The 18420-nt window shown below is 51.0% G+C and overlaps 1 protein-coding gene across 5 annotated transcripts in view; it reads right to left on the reverse strand.

Moving 5' to 3' along the window:
• RCC1 (regulator of chromosome condensation 1) overlaps positions 1 to 18420 on the reverse strand; it is a 33098-nt gene continuing 14678 nt past the window's right edge. For 3 of the 5 annotated variants that reach the window (XM_063701177.1, XM_031009937.3, XM_031009947.3), the window contains 9 exons: positions 9024 to 9105; positions 6952 to 7139; positions 6592 to 6771; positions 3844 to 3940; positions 3610 to 3732; positions 2965 to 3120; positions 2609 to 2728; positions 2091 to 2243; positions 1 to 1158 (listed from right to left, as the gene is read on the reverse strand). In XM_063701177.1, coding sequence (XP_063557247.1) covers positions 983 to 1158; positions 2091 to 2243; positions 2609 to 2728; positions 2965 to 3120; positions 3610 to 3732; positions 3844 to 3940; positions 6592 to 6771; positions 6952 to 7139; positions 9024 to 9096 — 1266 coding nt within the window. In that variant the 5' untranslated portion in view covers positions 9097 to 9105 and the 3' untranslated portion in view covers positions 1 to 982. Of the gene's footprint in view, positions 1159 to 2090; positions 2244 to 2608; positions 2729 to 2964; positions 3121 to 3609; positions 3733 to 3843; positions 3941 to 6591; positions 6772 to 6951; positions 7140 to 8337; positions 8431 to 9023; positions 9106 to 18420 lie in introns of all 5 variants that reach the window. The other 2 variants (XM_031009946.3, XM_055389546.2) reach the window with 2 other exon arrangements.

Raw genomic sequence — 18420 nt, forward strand, 5'->3', positions numbered from 1 at the left:
TTTTATAAAACTCTAAATTTATTCAAAATGTTAAAAGATTTTGTTCTCCCTCCAAAATATTTTACAATTAAAAAAAAATCAAAACTATATCCTATTTTCTCAGCTACTGTACAAGTTGCTGTTTCCATCTCAGGACTAGTCTCTGGCCCTCCAACACTCTGTCCCTCCCTCAATCCCCCTATTCCTTTCAATATTGCTGTTAAGTTTGTTTATAAAACCCTCCACCCTCTCTCCCCACCCCATACCCTGCTCTGCTCTGCCCAGCGTGGTGTCTTTTTGCGATTCCAGGCCGTTGGCTGCAGGTGAAGCCGAATGGATGGGTACAATGTACAAAAGCAACACCTGAGGGGCAAGAGTATGCTTTGTGCTTCTGGGAGAATCACTTTTTTCTTGGTCAAGTGGAGGATCATTCTTTTTTGTCCCATGGACACCTGTTCTGAGCCAAATATTTGGCTTATAGTTGCCCACAGCCATGCAGCTCTGCTTTTTTCTGCACGTTCCTCTGGGCGTGGGTCCGTGACAGATGGCTCTTATGACTGTACCATTTGTTTGCCTGTGGACTGTTAGGGACAAGAAAGGGGCACATGACTAGAATGGGGCTTGATGGAGCCCCAACTTCTCAGAGAGTGGGCACGAAACCCCAGGGGGGAAGTTTTGGTTTTGTAGTAGGCAAAGCCAGGGCCAACCAGGACGATGGAAGGTAGGGAAAAGGGGAGAAACGTCTAACCATATAGCTCTGAGTGAGCCATGTTCCTTCTGAAAACCCCCCGTCCATCCCCCCCTTTATTCTGTAGGTCCCAGGAAAATTCCAAAGAGGAGGAAGAAAAAGAGGAAAAGGATTCCGTTCTGCTGATGAGAAAAGGCAGGAACTGACACAGTGCTTAGGGCTGGGGAGAGGCCCGCTGCCATCTGCAGCTGTCACTGCTTCCCTGTTCTGTGAGGGAGGTTGTGTGGGACAGAAGCCAGGCCCTCAGAGGCTTCATCAGCTCTGTTCTTTGTCCTTGACTAATAAGACTGTATGCTGGCCCCCGCTGGACACAGATAAGACCACACGGTTCTCCAGCTGTTTGCCCGTCATCTCCACAGGGCTCCAGGCATCCTCATCCTGCCCTGTGCCCAGCTGGTAGTTGGTGCCCATGCCCCAGGCGAAAACACGACCTGCAAGAGAGAGAAATGGGTACAGCTGTCTCCAGGATCCCCAGCCCACCTTTCTGTAGCAGGAGAAACCTGGGACATGGGCGTGGACTGTGGCCTTGGCCAATAGCAGCTTGGCAAGGTCCCAGACTCTGGGAGTTCAGGGAAGTTGGGAGAACCCAAGGAGATGATGGATAAAAAAGAACTCTGTAAACCAGAGAGCACAGTCCCTACACACTGCCAAAGGCTGCTCCTAGGCGTGGCATTCAAGGTCCTACCCCACCCTCTGTTCCCAGGACCAGCCACCTTTGAGACTGCCCTGATGTTCCTCTGCCTGGAATGGCAGTCTTTGCTTTTCACAAGGAATGGAACCTTCAAGGTACAGCGCAAGCCCCACTTCCTGAGGAAGTCTTCCCAGATAATCTCAGGTCAAGCACCTCTGCCAGCTCCAGGCTTCTACAGGACCTCCATGGCTATCCCCCTCACTCACTCAGGCTTTGGTGGTCACTTGTTCACACCCTCCTCTGCTATACTTGCTACAACTCTGACTACTAAGCCTTTTTTTTTCTTGATTTAGATTCCAAGTAAAAGTCCCTGGGAAGCGGGAACATACAAGGTGATATATGAAGGGGTCACCCTGAGGGGAGAGAGCAGCCTGGGTTAGGAGTCTGGAGACTTGGGTTCCAGTCCCATTGCCTCCTTAGGCCTCAGTGGTATCTCACTCTTTGCTATTTCTCTCCTCTGCATAATAAGTCACCTTTACTAAAATAATTTGTGTACTCATTTCATATTCATCAATGCCAGAGCTTCTGAGAAGCAGGAACAAAGTGCCATCACAAACACTGCTCTCTGCACCTCGGCTCCCCCGAGAGTGGACATCACAGCCTATTGGGGAATTGGGTAAGAACCATGACCCCCAGGTCCCAACTAGACAGAGTGTAGGCAGCCCCACTCACCATCCTTGGTCACAGCATACCCCACAGAGGCCCCACAAGCCACCGAGGAGACAGCAGGCAGCCTGGAGATGAGGGTGGGTATACTCTTCTCCTCAGCACCCTCTCCAAGGCCCAGCCGCCCATACTCAGCCCGGCCCAGGCTATATGCTTTTCCTATGGGAGGAGGGAGAGAGATGAGCAATAGCAGAGGGCGTGCTACAGGCAAAATGGGTGGCAGGCTAGGTGAGTCCCCCTGTCCATGGGAGTGTGTCCCTGCTCCCAGAGCGATCAGAAGGAGATCTGCAGTGTCTCTTCCCAGTTTTGGAGGAGGCCTAGGAGAATCTACATGGGCCCCCATTGAACTCACACTTGGAAGAGCACCAGGACTCTAGGAGGATGAGAGTGACTCTCATGGACCCATGTATGGCACAACCCATGGAACAGACCCAGGCTCCAAGGACCATGGTCTCAGGAATCTGGCTAGGCCTAGGCCAGGGTACACTCCACCCCCAAACTAGAGAAGGACGTAAAGGCCCTACCTTCCGAATCCATGCAGACTGTATGGTGCTGGCCACCAGAGAAGCCCACCCAGGACTTGGTGGAATTCTTGAAGGATGTTAGGTTCTGGGGTATGAAGCAGGATTCTGTGCCCGGAGTTCCTGGGGGAAAGGCCGGAGCCATCAGGGGTTGAAGGTGTTCTGAGAGCTGCCCTTCTCAATCCCCTCCCACAGTGAGGCCACCTCCCATCAGGATATAGACATTCTCACTTTACAGATGACAAAACTGGCTTGGAGGGGTTAGACGACCCCGCAAAGGATGCACAATGAATGAGTGGCAGAGCCAGGACAGGAACGCAGGCCACTGGGTCACGCCTGAAGCTGGGCTCGGGGCTCACCAAGCTGGTGGTAGTTGGAGAGGCCAAAGCCGTACACGTGGCCCTCATGGGAGATGGCAAAGGTGAAATAGGCACCACAAAAGGCATCCTGGAATCTCACGTGGCCCCGGCTTCCCCTGGATTTCAGCATCACACACTTGGGGACCAGGAGTCGTTCTGCAGGCAGAGGGAAAGCCACGGTCAGTGACAGATAGACACACATGGCTTCTCTCTGCCCCAAGTTTAATTCTCCTCCATTATAAAAGCCCTTGAGAGGCTAAGTAGGGACTCTTATCCCTATTTTATAGAAAAGGAAACTGAGATCAAGAGAATACAAGTGCCTTGCTCAGATTCCCACAGTCATTACCGGTATCATTTACATGGAACTTACCATCTGCCTGATATTCTTCTCATTAACTCATTTAACTTCACAGCAACCTAATGAAGTAGGTTTATAGGTAGTAGACTTAGTGATGAAGAAACTACGTTCAGAGTCCCATAGACAGTAGGTGGCAAAACTACCAGAGCAGTCTGTCTCCAAAGTCCTAACCAACACCACAACCCCATCTGATGCAAGCCTGACCACAGCAAATCCTTCCTGCCTTTGGCCTTCACTGTGGGGGTGGCCTGCCAATTTGCCCTGCTGGAGGTACCAAGGCCACTTACCGAGGCCTTGCCGGCCACCACGGTTGGCAAATAACTCAGGCACACGGCCTAGCTGTCCCTGTTCCCCGCAGCCCAAGGTGTAGAGGTCACCATCAGCTGTCAGCATCACCAAGTGGTCGTTTCCTAAGGATGAAAAGGTAAGGGATGCAGGCCACAACTGTAAGGCCCAAGGCTAGGCCAGCCCCAGAACAAGGTCCTCCAACTCCTGCCCTGAGCAAGTGCCCCCAGACCCACCTGAGGCCACCTTTACCACAGGCACATCCAGCTGCACCTGCACGGGCACCATGCTCTTCTTCATGGGCTCCAACAGTCCAATCACACCGTTATTGTCCTAGAAGGAGGGACAGGGCACTTATCAGCCAGTCCTGCCTGCCCCGTGCCAGTGAAATCCAGAAGGGCAGTGGCACCAGATGGGGATGGAGAAGTGGGCAGGAGCCAGACCACATACTCAAATACTTACGAATGAAATCATTTATGGTCTGCGACTTGCATTAAAATAATCGAGGAGTCAGAGAGTGGATGCAAATAGAGATAAACAAGTCTGGCCACAAGCTGATAATCATTGAAACTGTGTGGCAAGTAAATGGGCATTCAATATACTATTCTGGGCCAGGCATGGTAACTCATGCCAGTAATCCTAGCACTTTGGTAGGCCCAGGCGGGCAGATCGCTTGAGCTCAGGACTAGCTTGGGCAACATGGTGAAACCCCGTCCCTACAAAAAATACAAAAATTAGCTGGGCGTGGTGGCACAAGCCTATAGTACCAGCTACTTGCGAGGCTGAGGTGGAAGAAATCACCTGAGCCCAGGAAGTTGAGGCTGTAATGAGCTAAGACGATGCCATTGCACTCTGGCCTGGGTGACAGAGCAGGATCTCGTCTCTAATTAAAAAAGAAAAGAGGCTGGGTGTGGTGGCTCACGCCTGTAATCCCAGCACTTTGGGAGGCCAAGGCGGGCGATCACGAGGTCAGGAGATCGAGACCATCCCAGCTAACACGGTGAAATGCCGTCTCTCCCAAAAAATACAAAAAATTAGCTGGGCGTTGTGGCGGGCGCCTGTAGTCCCAGCTACTTGGGAGACAGGCAGGAGAATGGCGTGAATCAGGGAGGCAGAGCTTGCAGTGAGCCGAGATCACGCCACTGCACTCCAGCCTGGGCGACATAGCGAGACTCCGTCTCAAAACAAAGAAAAAAGAAAAGAGGCCAGACGTGGCGGCTCAAGCCTGCAATCCAGCACTCTGGGAGGCCCAGATGGGCGGATCACCTGAGATCAGAAATTCACAACCAGCCTGGCCAACATGGTGAAACCCCGTCTCTACTAAAAATACAAAAATTAGCCAGGTGTGGTGGCGCATGCCTGTAATCCCAGCTACTCGGGAGGCTGAGGAAGGAGAATTGCTTGAGCCCGAGAGGCAGAGGTTGCACTGAGCCGAGACTGTGTCATTGCACTCCAACCTGGGTGATAGAGCAAGACTCTGTCTCAAAAAAAAAAAAAAAAAAAAAAAAAGAAAAAAATATAATTCTGATATTCTGATTACTTTCTTTCTTTTTTTTTTTTTTTTTTTTTGAGACAGAGTTTCACTCTTGTTGCCCAGGCTGGAGTGCAATGGCACGATCTCGGCTCACTGCAACCTCCGCCTCCCAGGTTCAAACAATTCTCCTGCCTCAGCCTCCTGAGTAGCTGGGATTACAGGCATGCACCACCATGTCCAGCTAATTTTCTAATTTTAATAGAGACAGGGTTTCTCCATGTTGGTCAGGCCGGTCTCGAACTCCCGACCCCTCAGGTGATCCGCCTGCTTCGGCCTCCCAAAGTGCTGGGATTACAGGCATGAGCTACTGCGCCCGGACTTTTTTTTTTTTTTTTTTGAGACGGAGTCTCGCTCTGTCCCCCAGGCTGGAGTGCAGTGGCGTGATCTTGGCTCACTGCAAGCTCCGCCTCCCGGGTTCAAGCCATTCTCCTGCCTCAGCCTCCCGAGTAGCTGGGACTACAGGCACCCGCCACCACGCTTGGCTAATTTTTTGTATTTTTAGTAGAGACGGGGTTTCACCATGTTAGCCAGGATGGTCTCGATCTCCTGACCTCGTGATCTGCCCATCTCAGCATCCCAAAGTGCTGGGATTACAGGCATGAGCCACCGCGCCCAGCCCAATTCTGATTACTTTCATGTGTTTGAAATTCTCCATGAAAATTTCAAAATAGATGTGATAAGGAAACACCCATCAGGCCGGGTGTGGTGGCCCACGCCTGTAATCCCAGCACTTTGGGAGGCTGAGGTGGGGGGATCACCTGAGGTCGGGAGTTCGAGACCAGCCTGACCAAGAAGGGAAACCCCGCCTCTACTAAAAATACAAAATTAGCCAGGCGTGGTGGCGCATGCCTGTAATCCCAGCTACTTGGGAGGCTGAGGCAGGAGAATCACTTAAACTTGGGAGGCAGAGGTTGCGGTGAGCCAAGATTGCACTGTTGCACTCCAGCCTGGGCAACAAGAGTGAAACTCCATCTCAAAACAATACAAAAAAAAAAAAAAAAAAAAAAAAACCAGAATCTGTTTTTTAAACTACACACCTCTGTACCTTGGAAACTCTGAGATGCGACAATCCCTGCCTCCACACCTCCTTGCCCATCCAAGCCTCTGGGAAGTGTGGAAGAGGCAGTGCTGGCAAGGTGAGGGGGAGACAGAAGTCAGGGAGATGGGTGAAGACAGCAGGCCTCCTGGATCAGCCTCAACCCAGGGACATCCTTGACCCACTCACTTCCCAGGACAGACACTTGATGACATCGGATTCAAGGAAGCAGCCAGTGGCGTGGACAGGCCCACATGAGGAAGCTAGAGTCCTGGGTCTGGGCCTCAGCTCTACCTGTGGGCTTTCATCTCCCCACCAGTAAGTACCATGGGGCATGGAAGTGGATTATCTTTGGGGCCCCACCAATTAATTCTGTCTTTCAGGGACCATGCAGACTTTCAGACCCAGCCTTACCCGGAAGGAGCCCCAGAGGAAGACACGGCCATCATCGGTGAGGGCTGCTGTGTGACTGTCTCCTGCTGACACCTGTACCACCTTCTCTTGCAGCTCCACTTTCCCAGGGACCATCTCCGAGCCTTCCACTGATGTGTCCCTTCCCAGGGCACCCTCATCATTGCAGCCGAAGGAATACACCTGTGCCCAGGATGCCCTCATTAATGCAAAGTCTGGCCTCGCAGTCCATTCTCATGTAGGCCACTCCCCACTTGACTAGCCAGCTCCATTTCCACAGTGAACATGCGTGGTTCAAAAGCCCTGCCCCAAGCCACCCAACCCCAGGCCTTGTCCAACCCTGTGCCAGTCCCCAACACCTACCTGGCCACTTTTGCTTAGACACACGGTGTGCATGCCCCCAGCCTCAGCCTGCACAACATCCTCTGGAATGGATACCAGGGCCGGCTTCTTCCTCTCCATCACATTCTCACCCAGCCCCAGCTGGCCCACGTCGCCCTGGCCTAGTGTCAGCACCAAGCCGGGTTCTGTGCTGTGGGACCTGTGTGAGACTGAAGGGTGAAGAAGATAGACCCTGAGTGTAGAGGATGATGACAGCGAGGAGAGGTCACAGGCTCTGGGATCAGACAAACCTGCGCAGAAGCCCCTGCTCTGCCACAGACTGTTAGTATGAACTTTCTAAGTTTTGTCATTTGTGAAATGGGGACAACAAAAGTACCTCTCTCACAGGATTTTTGTGGAGATTAAGAACTGAGCACATTATTCACGTGAAAGGGGAGAAAGGGAAACAAGGAGACACTGGATACTGTGAAATGAATCTTGGTGGAGAGGGCAAGAAGGGCTGGGTGCGGTGGCTCACACCTGTAATCCCAGCACTTTGGGAGGCCAAGGCGGGCGGATCACTTGAGGCCAGGAGTTAGAGACCAGCCTTGCCAACAGTAGCCTGTAATCTCAGCTACTCAGGAGGCTGAGGCAGGAGGATCACTTGAACCTGGGAGGCGGAGGTGGCAGTGAGCCGAGATCGTGCCACTGCCGCCTCCAGTCTGGGCGACAGAGTGAGGCTTGATCTCAAAAAAAAAAAAAAAGAAAAGAAAAGAAAGCTAATTATTGTTATTGTTATTTTGAGACGGAGTCTCCCTCTGTCGCCAGTCTGGAGTGCAGTGGTGGATCTTGGCTAACTGCAACCTCTGCCTCCCGGGTTCAAGCGATTCCTCTGCCTCAGCCTCCTGAGTAGCTGGGACTGCAGGCGCGCGCCACCGCGCAAGGCTAATTTTTTGTATTTTAGTAGAGACGGGGTTTCACCATGTTAGCCAGGATGGTCTCGATCTTCTCACAGGCGTGAGCCACCTTGCCCCGCAGAAAGCTAATTATAATAGCAGAATGTGCACCGAAAGCAAGGGACACTACGTGGGTCAGAGAACAATCCCCAATCTCCATCCAAGCCCTCCTCCATGCCCAGGCCGTCCGCCAGTGAGTAAGTTCAGCTCCCGGGCAAATCCACTGCAGAAACGGACTCTTCCCTCCACCATCCGGTGGAGAGGCAGGAGGGGTGGGAGGAAGAGCGGACAGCGGCATTTGCGGGAGGTGCGCGCCAACCGGTGGGCGGCCCGGGGCTCTCTGTGGGCCTAAGGCGGCCCCCCAACCCGCAGCCCCGGGCAGCCAATGGCGCCCAGCCCCTCCCCCGAGGATGTGGCCACCGCCGAGGAGCCCGCGCTGGCAGCACAGAGGGCGCCCCGGGCGCGGAGCCACCTGGTCGGGTTTTCTGGTCAGGAGGGCTCGGCCCGCAGGCACCTTGGCAGGAGCGGGCGCCAGGAACGCGGCGGGAGGCAGCGGCCCTCGCGTCTGCAAAAGACAGACACTGTCTGAGCGTGGGTCCACACTTCCCCTCCCAGTTTGGTGCTGGCTTTTCTCTCCTCCCTGTCCCCCTCCGGGGTCCCAGGACAGAGGAAACCACAGCCATCTCCCTCAAATGCTGCCAGGCCATTATCTCATCTCATCCTCACACAGCCCAGAGAGGGTGGCGCTGCTCTGGCTGCCGGCATTTTAAGAAGTTGATAATCCGAACTGCGGGATTAAGTGACTTGCCCAGCAGCTAGAAAGTGGCAGAGCAAGGACTTGAACCCATGTCGGAAAGTCAGTGGTCCTAACCATAATGCATCACTGCCTGGGGTGAAGCCCTAGGGTCTAGTTTTTTGTTTTTTTTTTTTTTTTTTTTTTTTGCCAGTGCTGCCTGAGTGCTTTGAGAGGAGTTTCTGCCCACTTTGTGATTCCCAGAGGGTGGGATTCAATGAGCTACAGGAAACCTTCCAGCTGGGTGGGGTCTCTGCACATCCACACCCTTCAGCTTCAAGCGTCAGGAAGAAAGGAGCCCAGTCCTGGGTTCTTAGGGTTTCAAGGGGCCACCTGTACCCACAAAGAGGCCAAGGCCAACTTACCCTTCACCTTCTTGCTTTTGGGGATGGCATCTGCTGGGGGGGACCTTCTTTTAGCTATGCGCTTGGGTGACATCTTCCTGTCCTGAAAGTCAGTCAAATACTACATATGAGAAATGGCAAACATTTTCCTGGGCCAATCAGACAATATTTATCAAACACTCTAGAAATACGTTAAGAGGAATTGCCCAACAATTCCACTTCTCAAAATGTATCCCAAGAACAGAATAATGGATGCACCCAAAGATTAATTACACAAATATTCTCTACTGTATCCTTCATAACATTTTAAAAACAACAAAAACAGAACCCGAGTGTTCAACAGTAGTGAACTAAACATGTGGTATATTCATGATAGAACAGTATGAAGCCATCAAAAGTGATGTTTTCAGAGATCTATTGAATAGAAAGATGTTCCCCATTGCCAAGTACAACAAGCAGAATGAAAAACAGACGGCCAGGTGCGGTGGCTCACATCTGTAATCCCAACACTGTGGGAGGCCGGGGCGGGCGGATTACCTGAGATCAGGAGTTCCAAACCAGCCTGGCCAACATGGCAAAACCCCGTCTCTACTAAAAATACAAAAATTAGCCAGGCACAGTGATGGGCACCTGTAATCCCAGCTACTCAGGAGGCTGAGGCAGGAGAATCGCTTGAACCCGCGAGGTGGAGGTTGTGGTGAGCCAAGATCGAGCCACTGCACTCCAGCCTGGGCAACAGAGCCAGACTGTCTCAAAAAAAAAAAAAAAAAAAAAAGCCTGGGCGCGGTGGCTCACGCCTGTAATCCCAGTACTTTGGCACTTTTGGAGGCCAAGGTGGGTGGATCACTTGAGGTCAGGAGTTCGAGACCAGCCTGGCCAACATGGTGAAACCCCGTCACCACCAAAAAAAAAAAAAAAAATTAGCTAGGCATGGTGGTGTGCGACTGTAATCCCAGCTACTTGGGAGGCTGAGGCAGGAGAATTGCTTGAACCTAGGAGGTGGAGGTTGCGGTGAGCCAAGATCATGCCATTGCACTCAGCACTCCAGCCTGGGAGAAAGAGTAGTGAAACTCCACCCCCCAACCAAAAAAAAAAAAAAAGAAAAAGAAAAACAGCCTATCATCCATTTTTTTTCTTTTTTGGAAAAAAAATGCATACACAAAAAATATGTGAGAAAAATGTGGGGAAGAAAATATATCCCATATTAACAATGGTAACCTCGGAAAATGGTATTATAGATAATTATTACTTGTTTCGTTGTATCTTCCTATATTATCTAAGATGTTTAACAAGGAGCATTACATGTATTTTTCTGTTTTTTGAGACGGAGTCTCGCTCTGTCGCCAGGCTGGAGCGCACAGGCATGATCTCAGCTCACTGCAACCTCCACCTCCCAGGTTGAAGCAATTCTTGTGCCTCAGCCTTCCGAGTAGCTGAGATTACAGGTGTGCATCACAATGCCCTGCTAAGTTTTGTTTTGTTTTTGTTTTTGTTTTTTTGAGACGGAGTCTCGTTCTGTCGCCCAGGCTAGAGTGCAATGGTGCGATCTCGGCTCATGCAACCTCTGCCTCCTGGGTTCAAGTGATTCTCCTGCCTCAGCCTCTCGAGTAGCTGGGATTACAGGCACCCACCACCACACCCAGCTAATTTTTGTATTTTTAGTAGAGACGAGGTTTCACCAGTTTGGCCAGGCTGGTCTCAAACTCCTGATCTCAGTGATCCACCCCCCTTGGCCTCCCAAAGTGCTGGGATTATAGGCGTGAGCCACTGTGCCCAGCCCAAATTTTGTATTTTTAGTAGAGACGGGGTTTCACCATGTTGGCCAGGCTGGTCTCAAACTCCTAATCTCAAGTAATCCACCTGCCTCAGCCTCCCGAAGTCCTGGGATTACAGGCGTGAGCCACTTCGTACAGCCAATTACATGTTTTTTTTTTTTTTTTTTTTTTTTGAAGCAGAGTTTTGTTCTTATTGCCCAGGCTGGAGTGCCATGGCACAATCTCGGCTCACCACAACCTCTACCTCCCAGGTTCAAGTGATTCTCCTGCCTCAGCCTCTGGAGTAGCTAGGATTACAGGCATGTGACACCACGCCCGGCTTATTTTGTATTTTTAGTAGAGATGGGGTTTCTCCATGTTGGTCTCGCTGGTCTTGAACTCCTGACCTCAGATGATCCACCCGCCTTGGCCTCCCAAAGTGCGGGATTACAGGCGTGAGCCACCGCGCCTGGCCACATGTATTTAAAAAATTTTTAAGTCTGTTGTAAAAAATTAAAACACTGAAGAACAACATTAAATGAAATATCCATAACTCCATTCAACCCCATGTAAGCACCAGTAACTTTGGTAATGTGTTGTTATAATCAGAGGGGGAGAAGAGCTATTTTCTTTTCTTATTTAATTGATTGATTTTTTTTAGAGACAAGGTGCCACCACACCTGTAATCCTAGCACTTTGGGAAGTCGAGGCAGGAGGATCGCTTGAGCCCAGGAGTTCAAGACCAGCGTGGGCAACATGGCGAAACCCCATTTCTATCCAAAAAATTACAAAAATTAGCCGGGCATGGTGGTGCAGGCCTGTAGTCCTGGCTACTCAGGAGGCTAAGGTGGGAGGATGGCTTGAGCCTGGGAGGCTGAGGCTAAATTGAGCTGAGAGTGTGCCACTGCATTTCAGCCTGGGCGAAAGAGACAGACACTGTCTCAAAAAAACAAAAACACACATGCACTGAAGATTGTGGCTGCTGTGGGAAGGTTACTCTGAGCATCAGTTGCCCGGCATGTGAGTGCCATTCCTTGGGGGCATTTCTGCCACTGCAGCCCTCAGGCCTGCTGCTTCTGGAAGAACAAGCTTGACAAACATATTGTGGTCTGGTTCCGGTCAAACAAAATTCTGGTACCAGTTCCTCATACCGTGCACCTGATGTCACCCAGCATGCGCCCTATTTTAAGGGTACAGCCGTGGTCAATGGAGAGTTCAAAGACCTAAGCCTTGATGACTTTGAGGGGAAATATTTGGTGCTTTTCTTCTATCCTTTGGATTTTTTTTTTTTTTTTTTTTCCGAGACAGAGTCTTGCTGTGTCACCCAGGCTGGAGTGCAGTGGCACGATCTCGGCTCACTGCAACCTCCGCCTCCCGGGTTCAAGCCAATTCTCCTGCCTCAGCCTCCTGAGTACCTGGAATTACAGGCGCCTGCCACGACGCCTGGCTAATTTTTGTATTTTTAGTAGAGATGGGATTTCACCATGTTGGTGAGGCTGGTCTTGAACTCCTGAACTCAGGTGATCCACCCGCCTCAGCCTCCCAAAGTGCTGGGATTACAGGTGTGAGCCACCGCACCCGGCCCTATCCTTTGGATTTCACCTTTGTGTGTCCTACAGAAATTGTTGCTTCTAGTGACAAAGCTAAGGAATTTCACGATGTAAACCTTGAAGTTGTTGCAGTCTCAGTGGATTCCCACTTTAGCCGTCTTGCCTGGATAAATACACCAAGAAAGAATGGTGCTTTGGGCCACATAAACATCGCACCCTTGTCAGATTTAACTAAGCGAATTTCTCGAGACTTCGGTGTGCTGTTAGAAGGTCCTGGTCTTGCACTAAGAGGTCTCTTCATAATTGACCCCAATGGAGTCATCAAGTACTTGTTTTTGTTGTTGTTGTTTTTGAGACAGCGTCTCACTCTCTGTTGCCCAGGCTCAAGTGCAGTGGCACAATCACGGCTCATTGCAGGTTTGACCTCTTGAGCTCAGGTGATCCTCCCACCTCAGCCTCTAGAATAGCTGGGACTACAAGTGTGCATCACAATGCCCAGCTAATTTTTATATATTTTGTAGAGATAGGGTTTTGCCAAGTTGCCCAGGCTGGTCTAGAACTCCTGGGCTCAAGCGATCTACCCGCCTCAGCCTCCCAAAGTGCTGGGATTACAACAGGTGTGAGCCACCATGCCCGGCCGGAGCCACAGTCTTTAAGGTCATGAAAAACAATCAAGTTGTCTAAGCCTCTACCTAATGTTACGAAGGGAAGGAGAACTCCAAGAGCCCTTCTTGGTCTCAGCTCTGGGCCTAACCAGCAGCCCCCTCATTCCTTCCTTCTATTGGTTCCCGAGAACCCCGCCTCTCTAGCTCTCCCCTCCATGGTATATGGATACAAGGCCAGGCACTTTTCTGCTGATTATCCTGGGGAAGGAGAACAAAAAAAAGATGGGAAAGTAACCAAAGGTCTAGAATCCTGATAAGCCTTTGCAGGCTGAGCTTCTGCAGGTTGTCACTGGCCCAGTTCTGACTGATGAGGTGGCAGTTCTGAACTTCACCCAACTTTTATTCTCCCAGGGCTGAGAATCCTCCCACCTGTCTTTTGAGACCCCTTGTCCCACACTAAAAAATGCACATTCTTTGGGATTAGAGGGAACTGGGTTCACCTTCCAGAGCTTGTGGCTGGCCAGTGGCCTTAACCTCTCTGAACTGTATCCTCATCTATAAAATGGGATGCAATGACTACTTCTCAGGGCTGTCATCAAGACTGAATGAAATGGTTGTAAATCCACAAATATTTATAGTGCTTTACTACTAAGGGAGGAGACCACCCCTCATATTGTCTTATGCCCAATTTCTGCCTCCAAAGAAAGAAGTAAAAACTAAAAGGCAGAAATGAAATCCACAGGCAGACAGCCTGGCGCCGCGACCTGTGTCTGGTTAAAGATCGACCCCTGACCTAACCGGTTATGTTATCTATAGATTCCAGACATCGTATGGAAAAGCACTGTGAAAATCCCTGTCCTGTTCTGTTCCGTTCTGATTACCAGTGCATGCAGCCCCCAGTCACGTATCCCCTGCTTGCTCAATCGATCATGACCCCTTCATGCAGACCCCCTTAGAGTTGTAAGCCCTTAAAAGGGACAGGAACTGCTCACTCGGGGAGCTCAGTTTTTGGAGACGTGAATCTTGCCAAAGCTCCCAGCTGAATAAAGCCCTTCCTTCTTTAACTCGGTGTCTGAGGGGTTTTGTCTGCGGCTTATCCTGCTACCCTACTGCTTGGCTTTGGGTGAGGAGGTGTAGCAAGGATAAAGGAGACTAACCCTTTTTTACTCTCATAATTTGTTCATCCTTTGTATTTATTTTTGAGACAGGGTCCCGCCCAGACTTGAGTGCAGTGGCATGGTCATGGCTCACTGCAGCCTCAACCACCTGGGCTTAAGCCATCCTGGATAGCTGGGACTACAGGTGTGCACCACCACGCCCGGCTAATTTTTGTATATTTTGCAGAAACAACATCTTGCCATGTTGCCCAGGCTGGTCCCGAACTCCTGGGCTCAAGCGATTCTCTAGCCGTGGACTCCCAAAGTGCTGGGATTATAGGTGTAAGCCACCATGCCTGGCCTTTTATTTTATTTTTTTAAGAGAGGGGGTCTCGCTCTGTCACCTAGGCTGGAGTGCAGTGGTGCAATTAGCTTATTGCAGCCTCGAACTCATAGACTCAAGCGATCTTCCCAACTCAGCTTCCCAAGAGCCTCGGATCACGGGCACGTGCCACAGCACTTGGCTTGATTTGTTCATCCTAAAAAAGTCCAGAGGATGCTTGGCAGGCCTGCCCAAGATCCCCCTATGAGCTTGGCCAAACACAAAGACTCCCAGGCTTGGGCTTAAATGACCAGGTAGATGGTAGACTTCCATGTAGTGAGATAGAGAACACTGTTGAACAAACAGGAGAGAAGAGACGTGAAGCTCCATGTTGCTAGGTGTTTTCATTCAATCTGAAGTGCTTGGGAGCCATCCCAGAAAGGATGTCAGGCAGGCAAAGTTAGATGGGGTAGGGATGTGGGATATAAGAGGCACCTTTGTGGCCGGGCACGGTGGCTCACGCCTGTAATCCCAGCAGATTGGGAGGCCAAGGCGGGTGGATCACCTGAGGTCAGGAGTTCGAGACCAGCCTGACCAACGTGGAGGAACCCCATCTCTACTAAAAATACAAAATTAGCCGGGCATGGTGACGCGTGCTGTAATCCCAGCTACTCGGGAGGCTGAGGCAGGAGAATCGCTTGAACCCAGGAGGTGGAGGTTGCGGTAAGCCGAGTTTGCGCCATTGCACTCCAGCCTGGGCAACAAGAGTGAAACTCTGTCCCTCCACCAAAAAAAGAGGCACCCTTGTTTTAGATAGACAGCTGTATACCAAGGCAAACATCTCATCAGTTCATCAGAATAATCTGTAGCAGTCTGCTGTGCCTGGGAGGGAGACTGTATTAGCATGAAAAGTACTCACAATAAGAAGTCAGGAGAAAAAGCAGGAAACAATTATGTCAGCACAGTTGGTGCTGATGGCTGGGCTGCCATGAGCACAGCCTGGAATGGAGTCAGACACATAAGGGCTACATGAAGTGTTGGTGTCATGGGGCATTAACCAAAAAATCTGTTATCGTGGATGGGACAAACCCAGTCAACATCTCCTTAGTTGTCTGTGTTTGGCTAATATTCTGGAGTGTTTCACTACAAGCTGGCCACAATGATCCCACTCTACAGAGAAGAAAACTGAGGCTCAGAAAGGCGAAGTATCTCACTCAAGACTGGAAGAGAAGGCCAAGATCTGAACCAAGTTAGTGAGACTCCAGAGCTGGCGCCCTCGAGTGTTATTAGAAATTTCTTCTGGCCGGGCGCGGTGGCTCACGCCTGTAATCCCAGCACTTTGGGAGGCCGAGGCGGGCGGATCATGAGGTCAGGAGATCGAGACCACGGTAAAACCCCGTCTCTACTAAAAATACAAAAAATTAGACAGGCGTGGTGGCGGGCGCCTGTAGTCCTAGCTACTCGGGGAGGCTGAGGCAGGAGAATGGCATGAACCCAGGAGGCAGAGCTTGCAGTGAGCCGAGATCGCGCCACTGCACTCCAGCCTGGGTGACAGAGCAAGACTCCGTCTCAAAAAAAAAAAAAAAAAAAGAAATTTCTTCTGCCTCCTTCCTCCCCATGCTCCCTAGTAGTCTCTCAGCTTGCCTGGAACTGTGTCTCCTCCTCCTTTCCCTAGGAAAGACAGCAACTTGTCACTGGTCTTCCGGTCCCCACCCTCATCCCCTCCTCTCATTCTCCAAGTCATTCGTGATCAATAAATATGTGCGTGTGTATATATATACATATATATATATATATTTTTTGAGACAGGGTCTCACTCTGTTGCCTAGGCTGTAGTGCAGCAGCACGTACACGGCTCACTGCAACCTCCACCTCCTAGGCTCAAGCGACCCTCCTGCCTCAGCCTCCAGAGTAGCTGGGACTACAGGTATATACCACCACGCTTGGCTAATTTGTAATTTTTTTTTTTTCTTGTAGAGACAAGGTCTCACTATGTTGCCCAGGCTGGTCTCAAACTCCCGGGCTCAAGTGATCCTCCCACCTCGACCTCCCAAAGTACTGGGATTATAGGCGTGAGGTACCGTGCCCGGCCTCATTCATAATCTTTCCAAACCTCAAACCTGAAGCAAGCTGCTGGCCTGCTTGGACTCCTTAGTGGTTCCCTTTTCCTGGAAGATAAAGCCCACATTTCTTAGCTGGGTATTAGAGGCCTCCAACATCGGGTACTGACAGAACCTTTAGCTTCATTTCCTATCTATCACATCCTCCCTTCTCTTCCCACACAATCTCCTTGCCAGATCCACCAGGCCAGAATGCTAACTGTCCTCTCCATACCATTTGCATCTCTTTACCTGGAACGCCTTCCCATCCCTTATCCCACTGGAAGAACATCTACTGGTGTCTCAAAGTCACCTCCTCTGATCCCTCCTCCATCCTGAACTAGTCATTCTCTCCGAGAAACTGGGACAGACTTTTGGATCACAATCACTTTAATTTACATGCCTGTCCACCATACCAATCAACTTCCTAAAATATGAGCCCCTGGGGGCACCGGCTAACTCACTGTATCTTCCATATGCAAAACCCTTTTACTCCTCACAGGAAGCTGAAGAAGGCAGCACTGTCACTCCTATTTCACAGTTAAGGAACTGAGGCTCAGAAAGATAACTTTATTGGCCTAAGTTCACACAGCAAGTAAAGGGCAGCCTAGAAAAACAACCCAGGCCTATCTGACTGATTCTGAGGGCAGACCTTGGTCCAGGCAGGGGCTAAGGCAGCCTGGGCAGGCCTCCCCAGTATCGCCTATGCACTTGGCCAAGTCCAAGAAGCAGACAGCAGAAGCCAGCTGAGAAGGAGAGGATGGTGAGACCAGAGAGGAGACAATGAGGCAGCTAGAGCCTGAGGGAAGGTGGGGTGGGTGGTGACAGATCCACCGACAGATGTGGGGAAGGACAGTGGCAACAACTCCCTGCTGTGGTGGAGACGGCACTTGAGTGCTCTTTGAGTCCCAGAGGCTTCCTCTCCAAAATGGAAGACTTGAGGCCCTGCACTGGGCTGGCAATCGCCAGGGAAGGGCAGGGGATGGAGGGCCACCTTCTATTTTTTTTTTTTTTTTTTTTTGAGGTGGAGTCTCGCTCTGTCGCCCAGTCTGGAGGCAGTGGCCCGATCTCGGCTCACTGCAAGCTCCGCCTCCCAGGTTCACGCCATTCTCCTGCCTCAGCCTCCGAGTAGCTGGGACTACAGGCGCCCGCCACCACGCCCAGCTAATTTTTTGTATTTTTAGTAGAGACGGGGTTTCACCGTGTTAGCCAGGATGGTCTCGATCTCCTGACCTCATGATCCACCCACCTCGGCCTCCCAAAGTGCTGGGATTACAGGCGTGAGCCACTGCGCCCGGCCGGAGGGCCACCTTCTAAAAGGTGGAGCCCTGTTCCCGGTACCTGCCTGCGCAGCCTCTACTGCACAAATGGGTCTTGCGTACAGGCTTCTCTCACTGCTCTGGGTGTGTTTTCCTTTATTTGCTTTTCTTTTTTTCTTTTTGAGATGGAGCCTCACTCTGTTGCCCAAGCTGGAGTTCAGACTCACGATCTCAGCTCACTGCAACCTCCGCCTCCCAGGTTCAAGCGGTTCTCCGGCCTCAGCCTCCCTAATGCTGGGACTACAGGCGCAAGCCACCACGCCTGGCTAATTGTTTGGTATTTTTAGTAAAGACGGGGTTTCACCGTGTCGGCCAGGCTGGTCTTGAACTCCTGACCTCAGGTGATCTGCCCACCTTGGCCTCCCAAATTGCTGGGGTTACAGTCATGAGCCACCGAGCCCGGCCTCTCTGGCTGTGTTTTCTTAACCAGGCAGTGAGTGTCTGGGCTGGGAATAAGGAGTTGGCTTTTGGCATCATGCTTCCCCACCCCGCCCCACCCAACACAGCTTCCATCTTCAAGGAGCATACAGTCTCTGGGAGAAGAGTGAGACAGTCACAGATAAGTCGGCTACAGAGTCAGCTTCCACCATCAGGCACTCCTGAATGCCCACAGCTGCCCTTTGAGGTGAGCAGACTCATCCCAGTTTTACAGCTAAGGGGAAGATGAGGCTC

The sequence above is a fragment of the Gorilla gorilla genome, chromosome 1, assembly GCF_029281585.2.
Source record: "Gorilla gorilla gorilla isolate KB3781 chromosome 1, NHGRI_mGorGor1-v2.1_pri, whole genome shotgun sequence".
Lineage (NCBI taxonomy): Eukaryota > Metazoa > Chordata > Mammalia > Primates > Hominidae > Gorilla > Gorilla gorilla.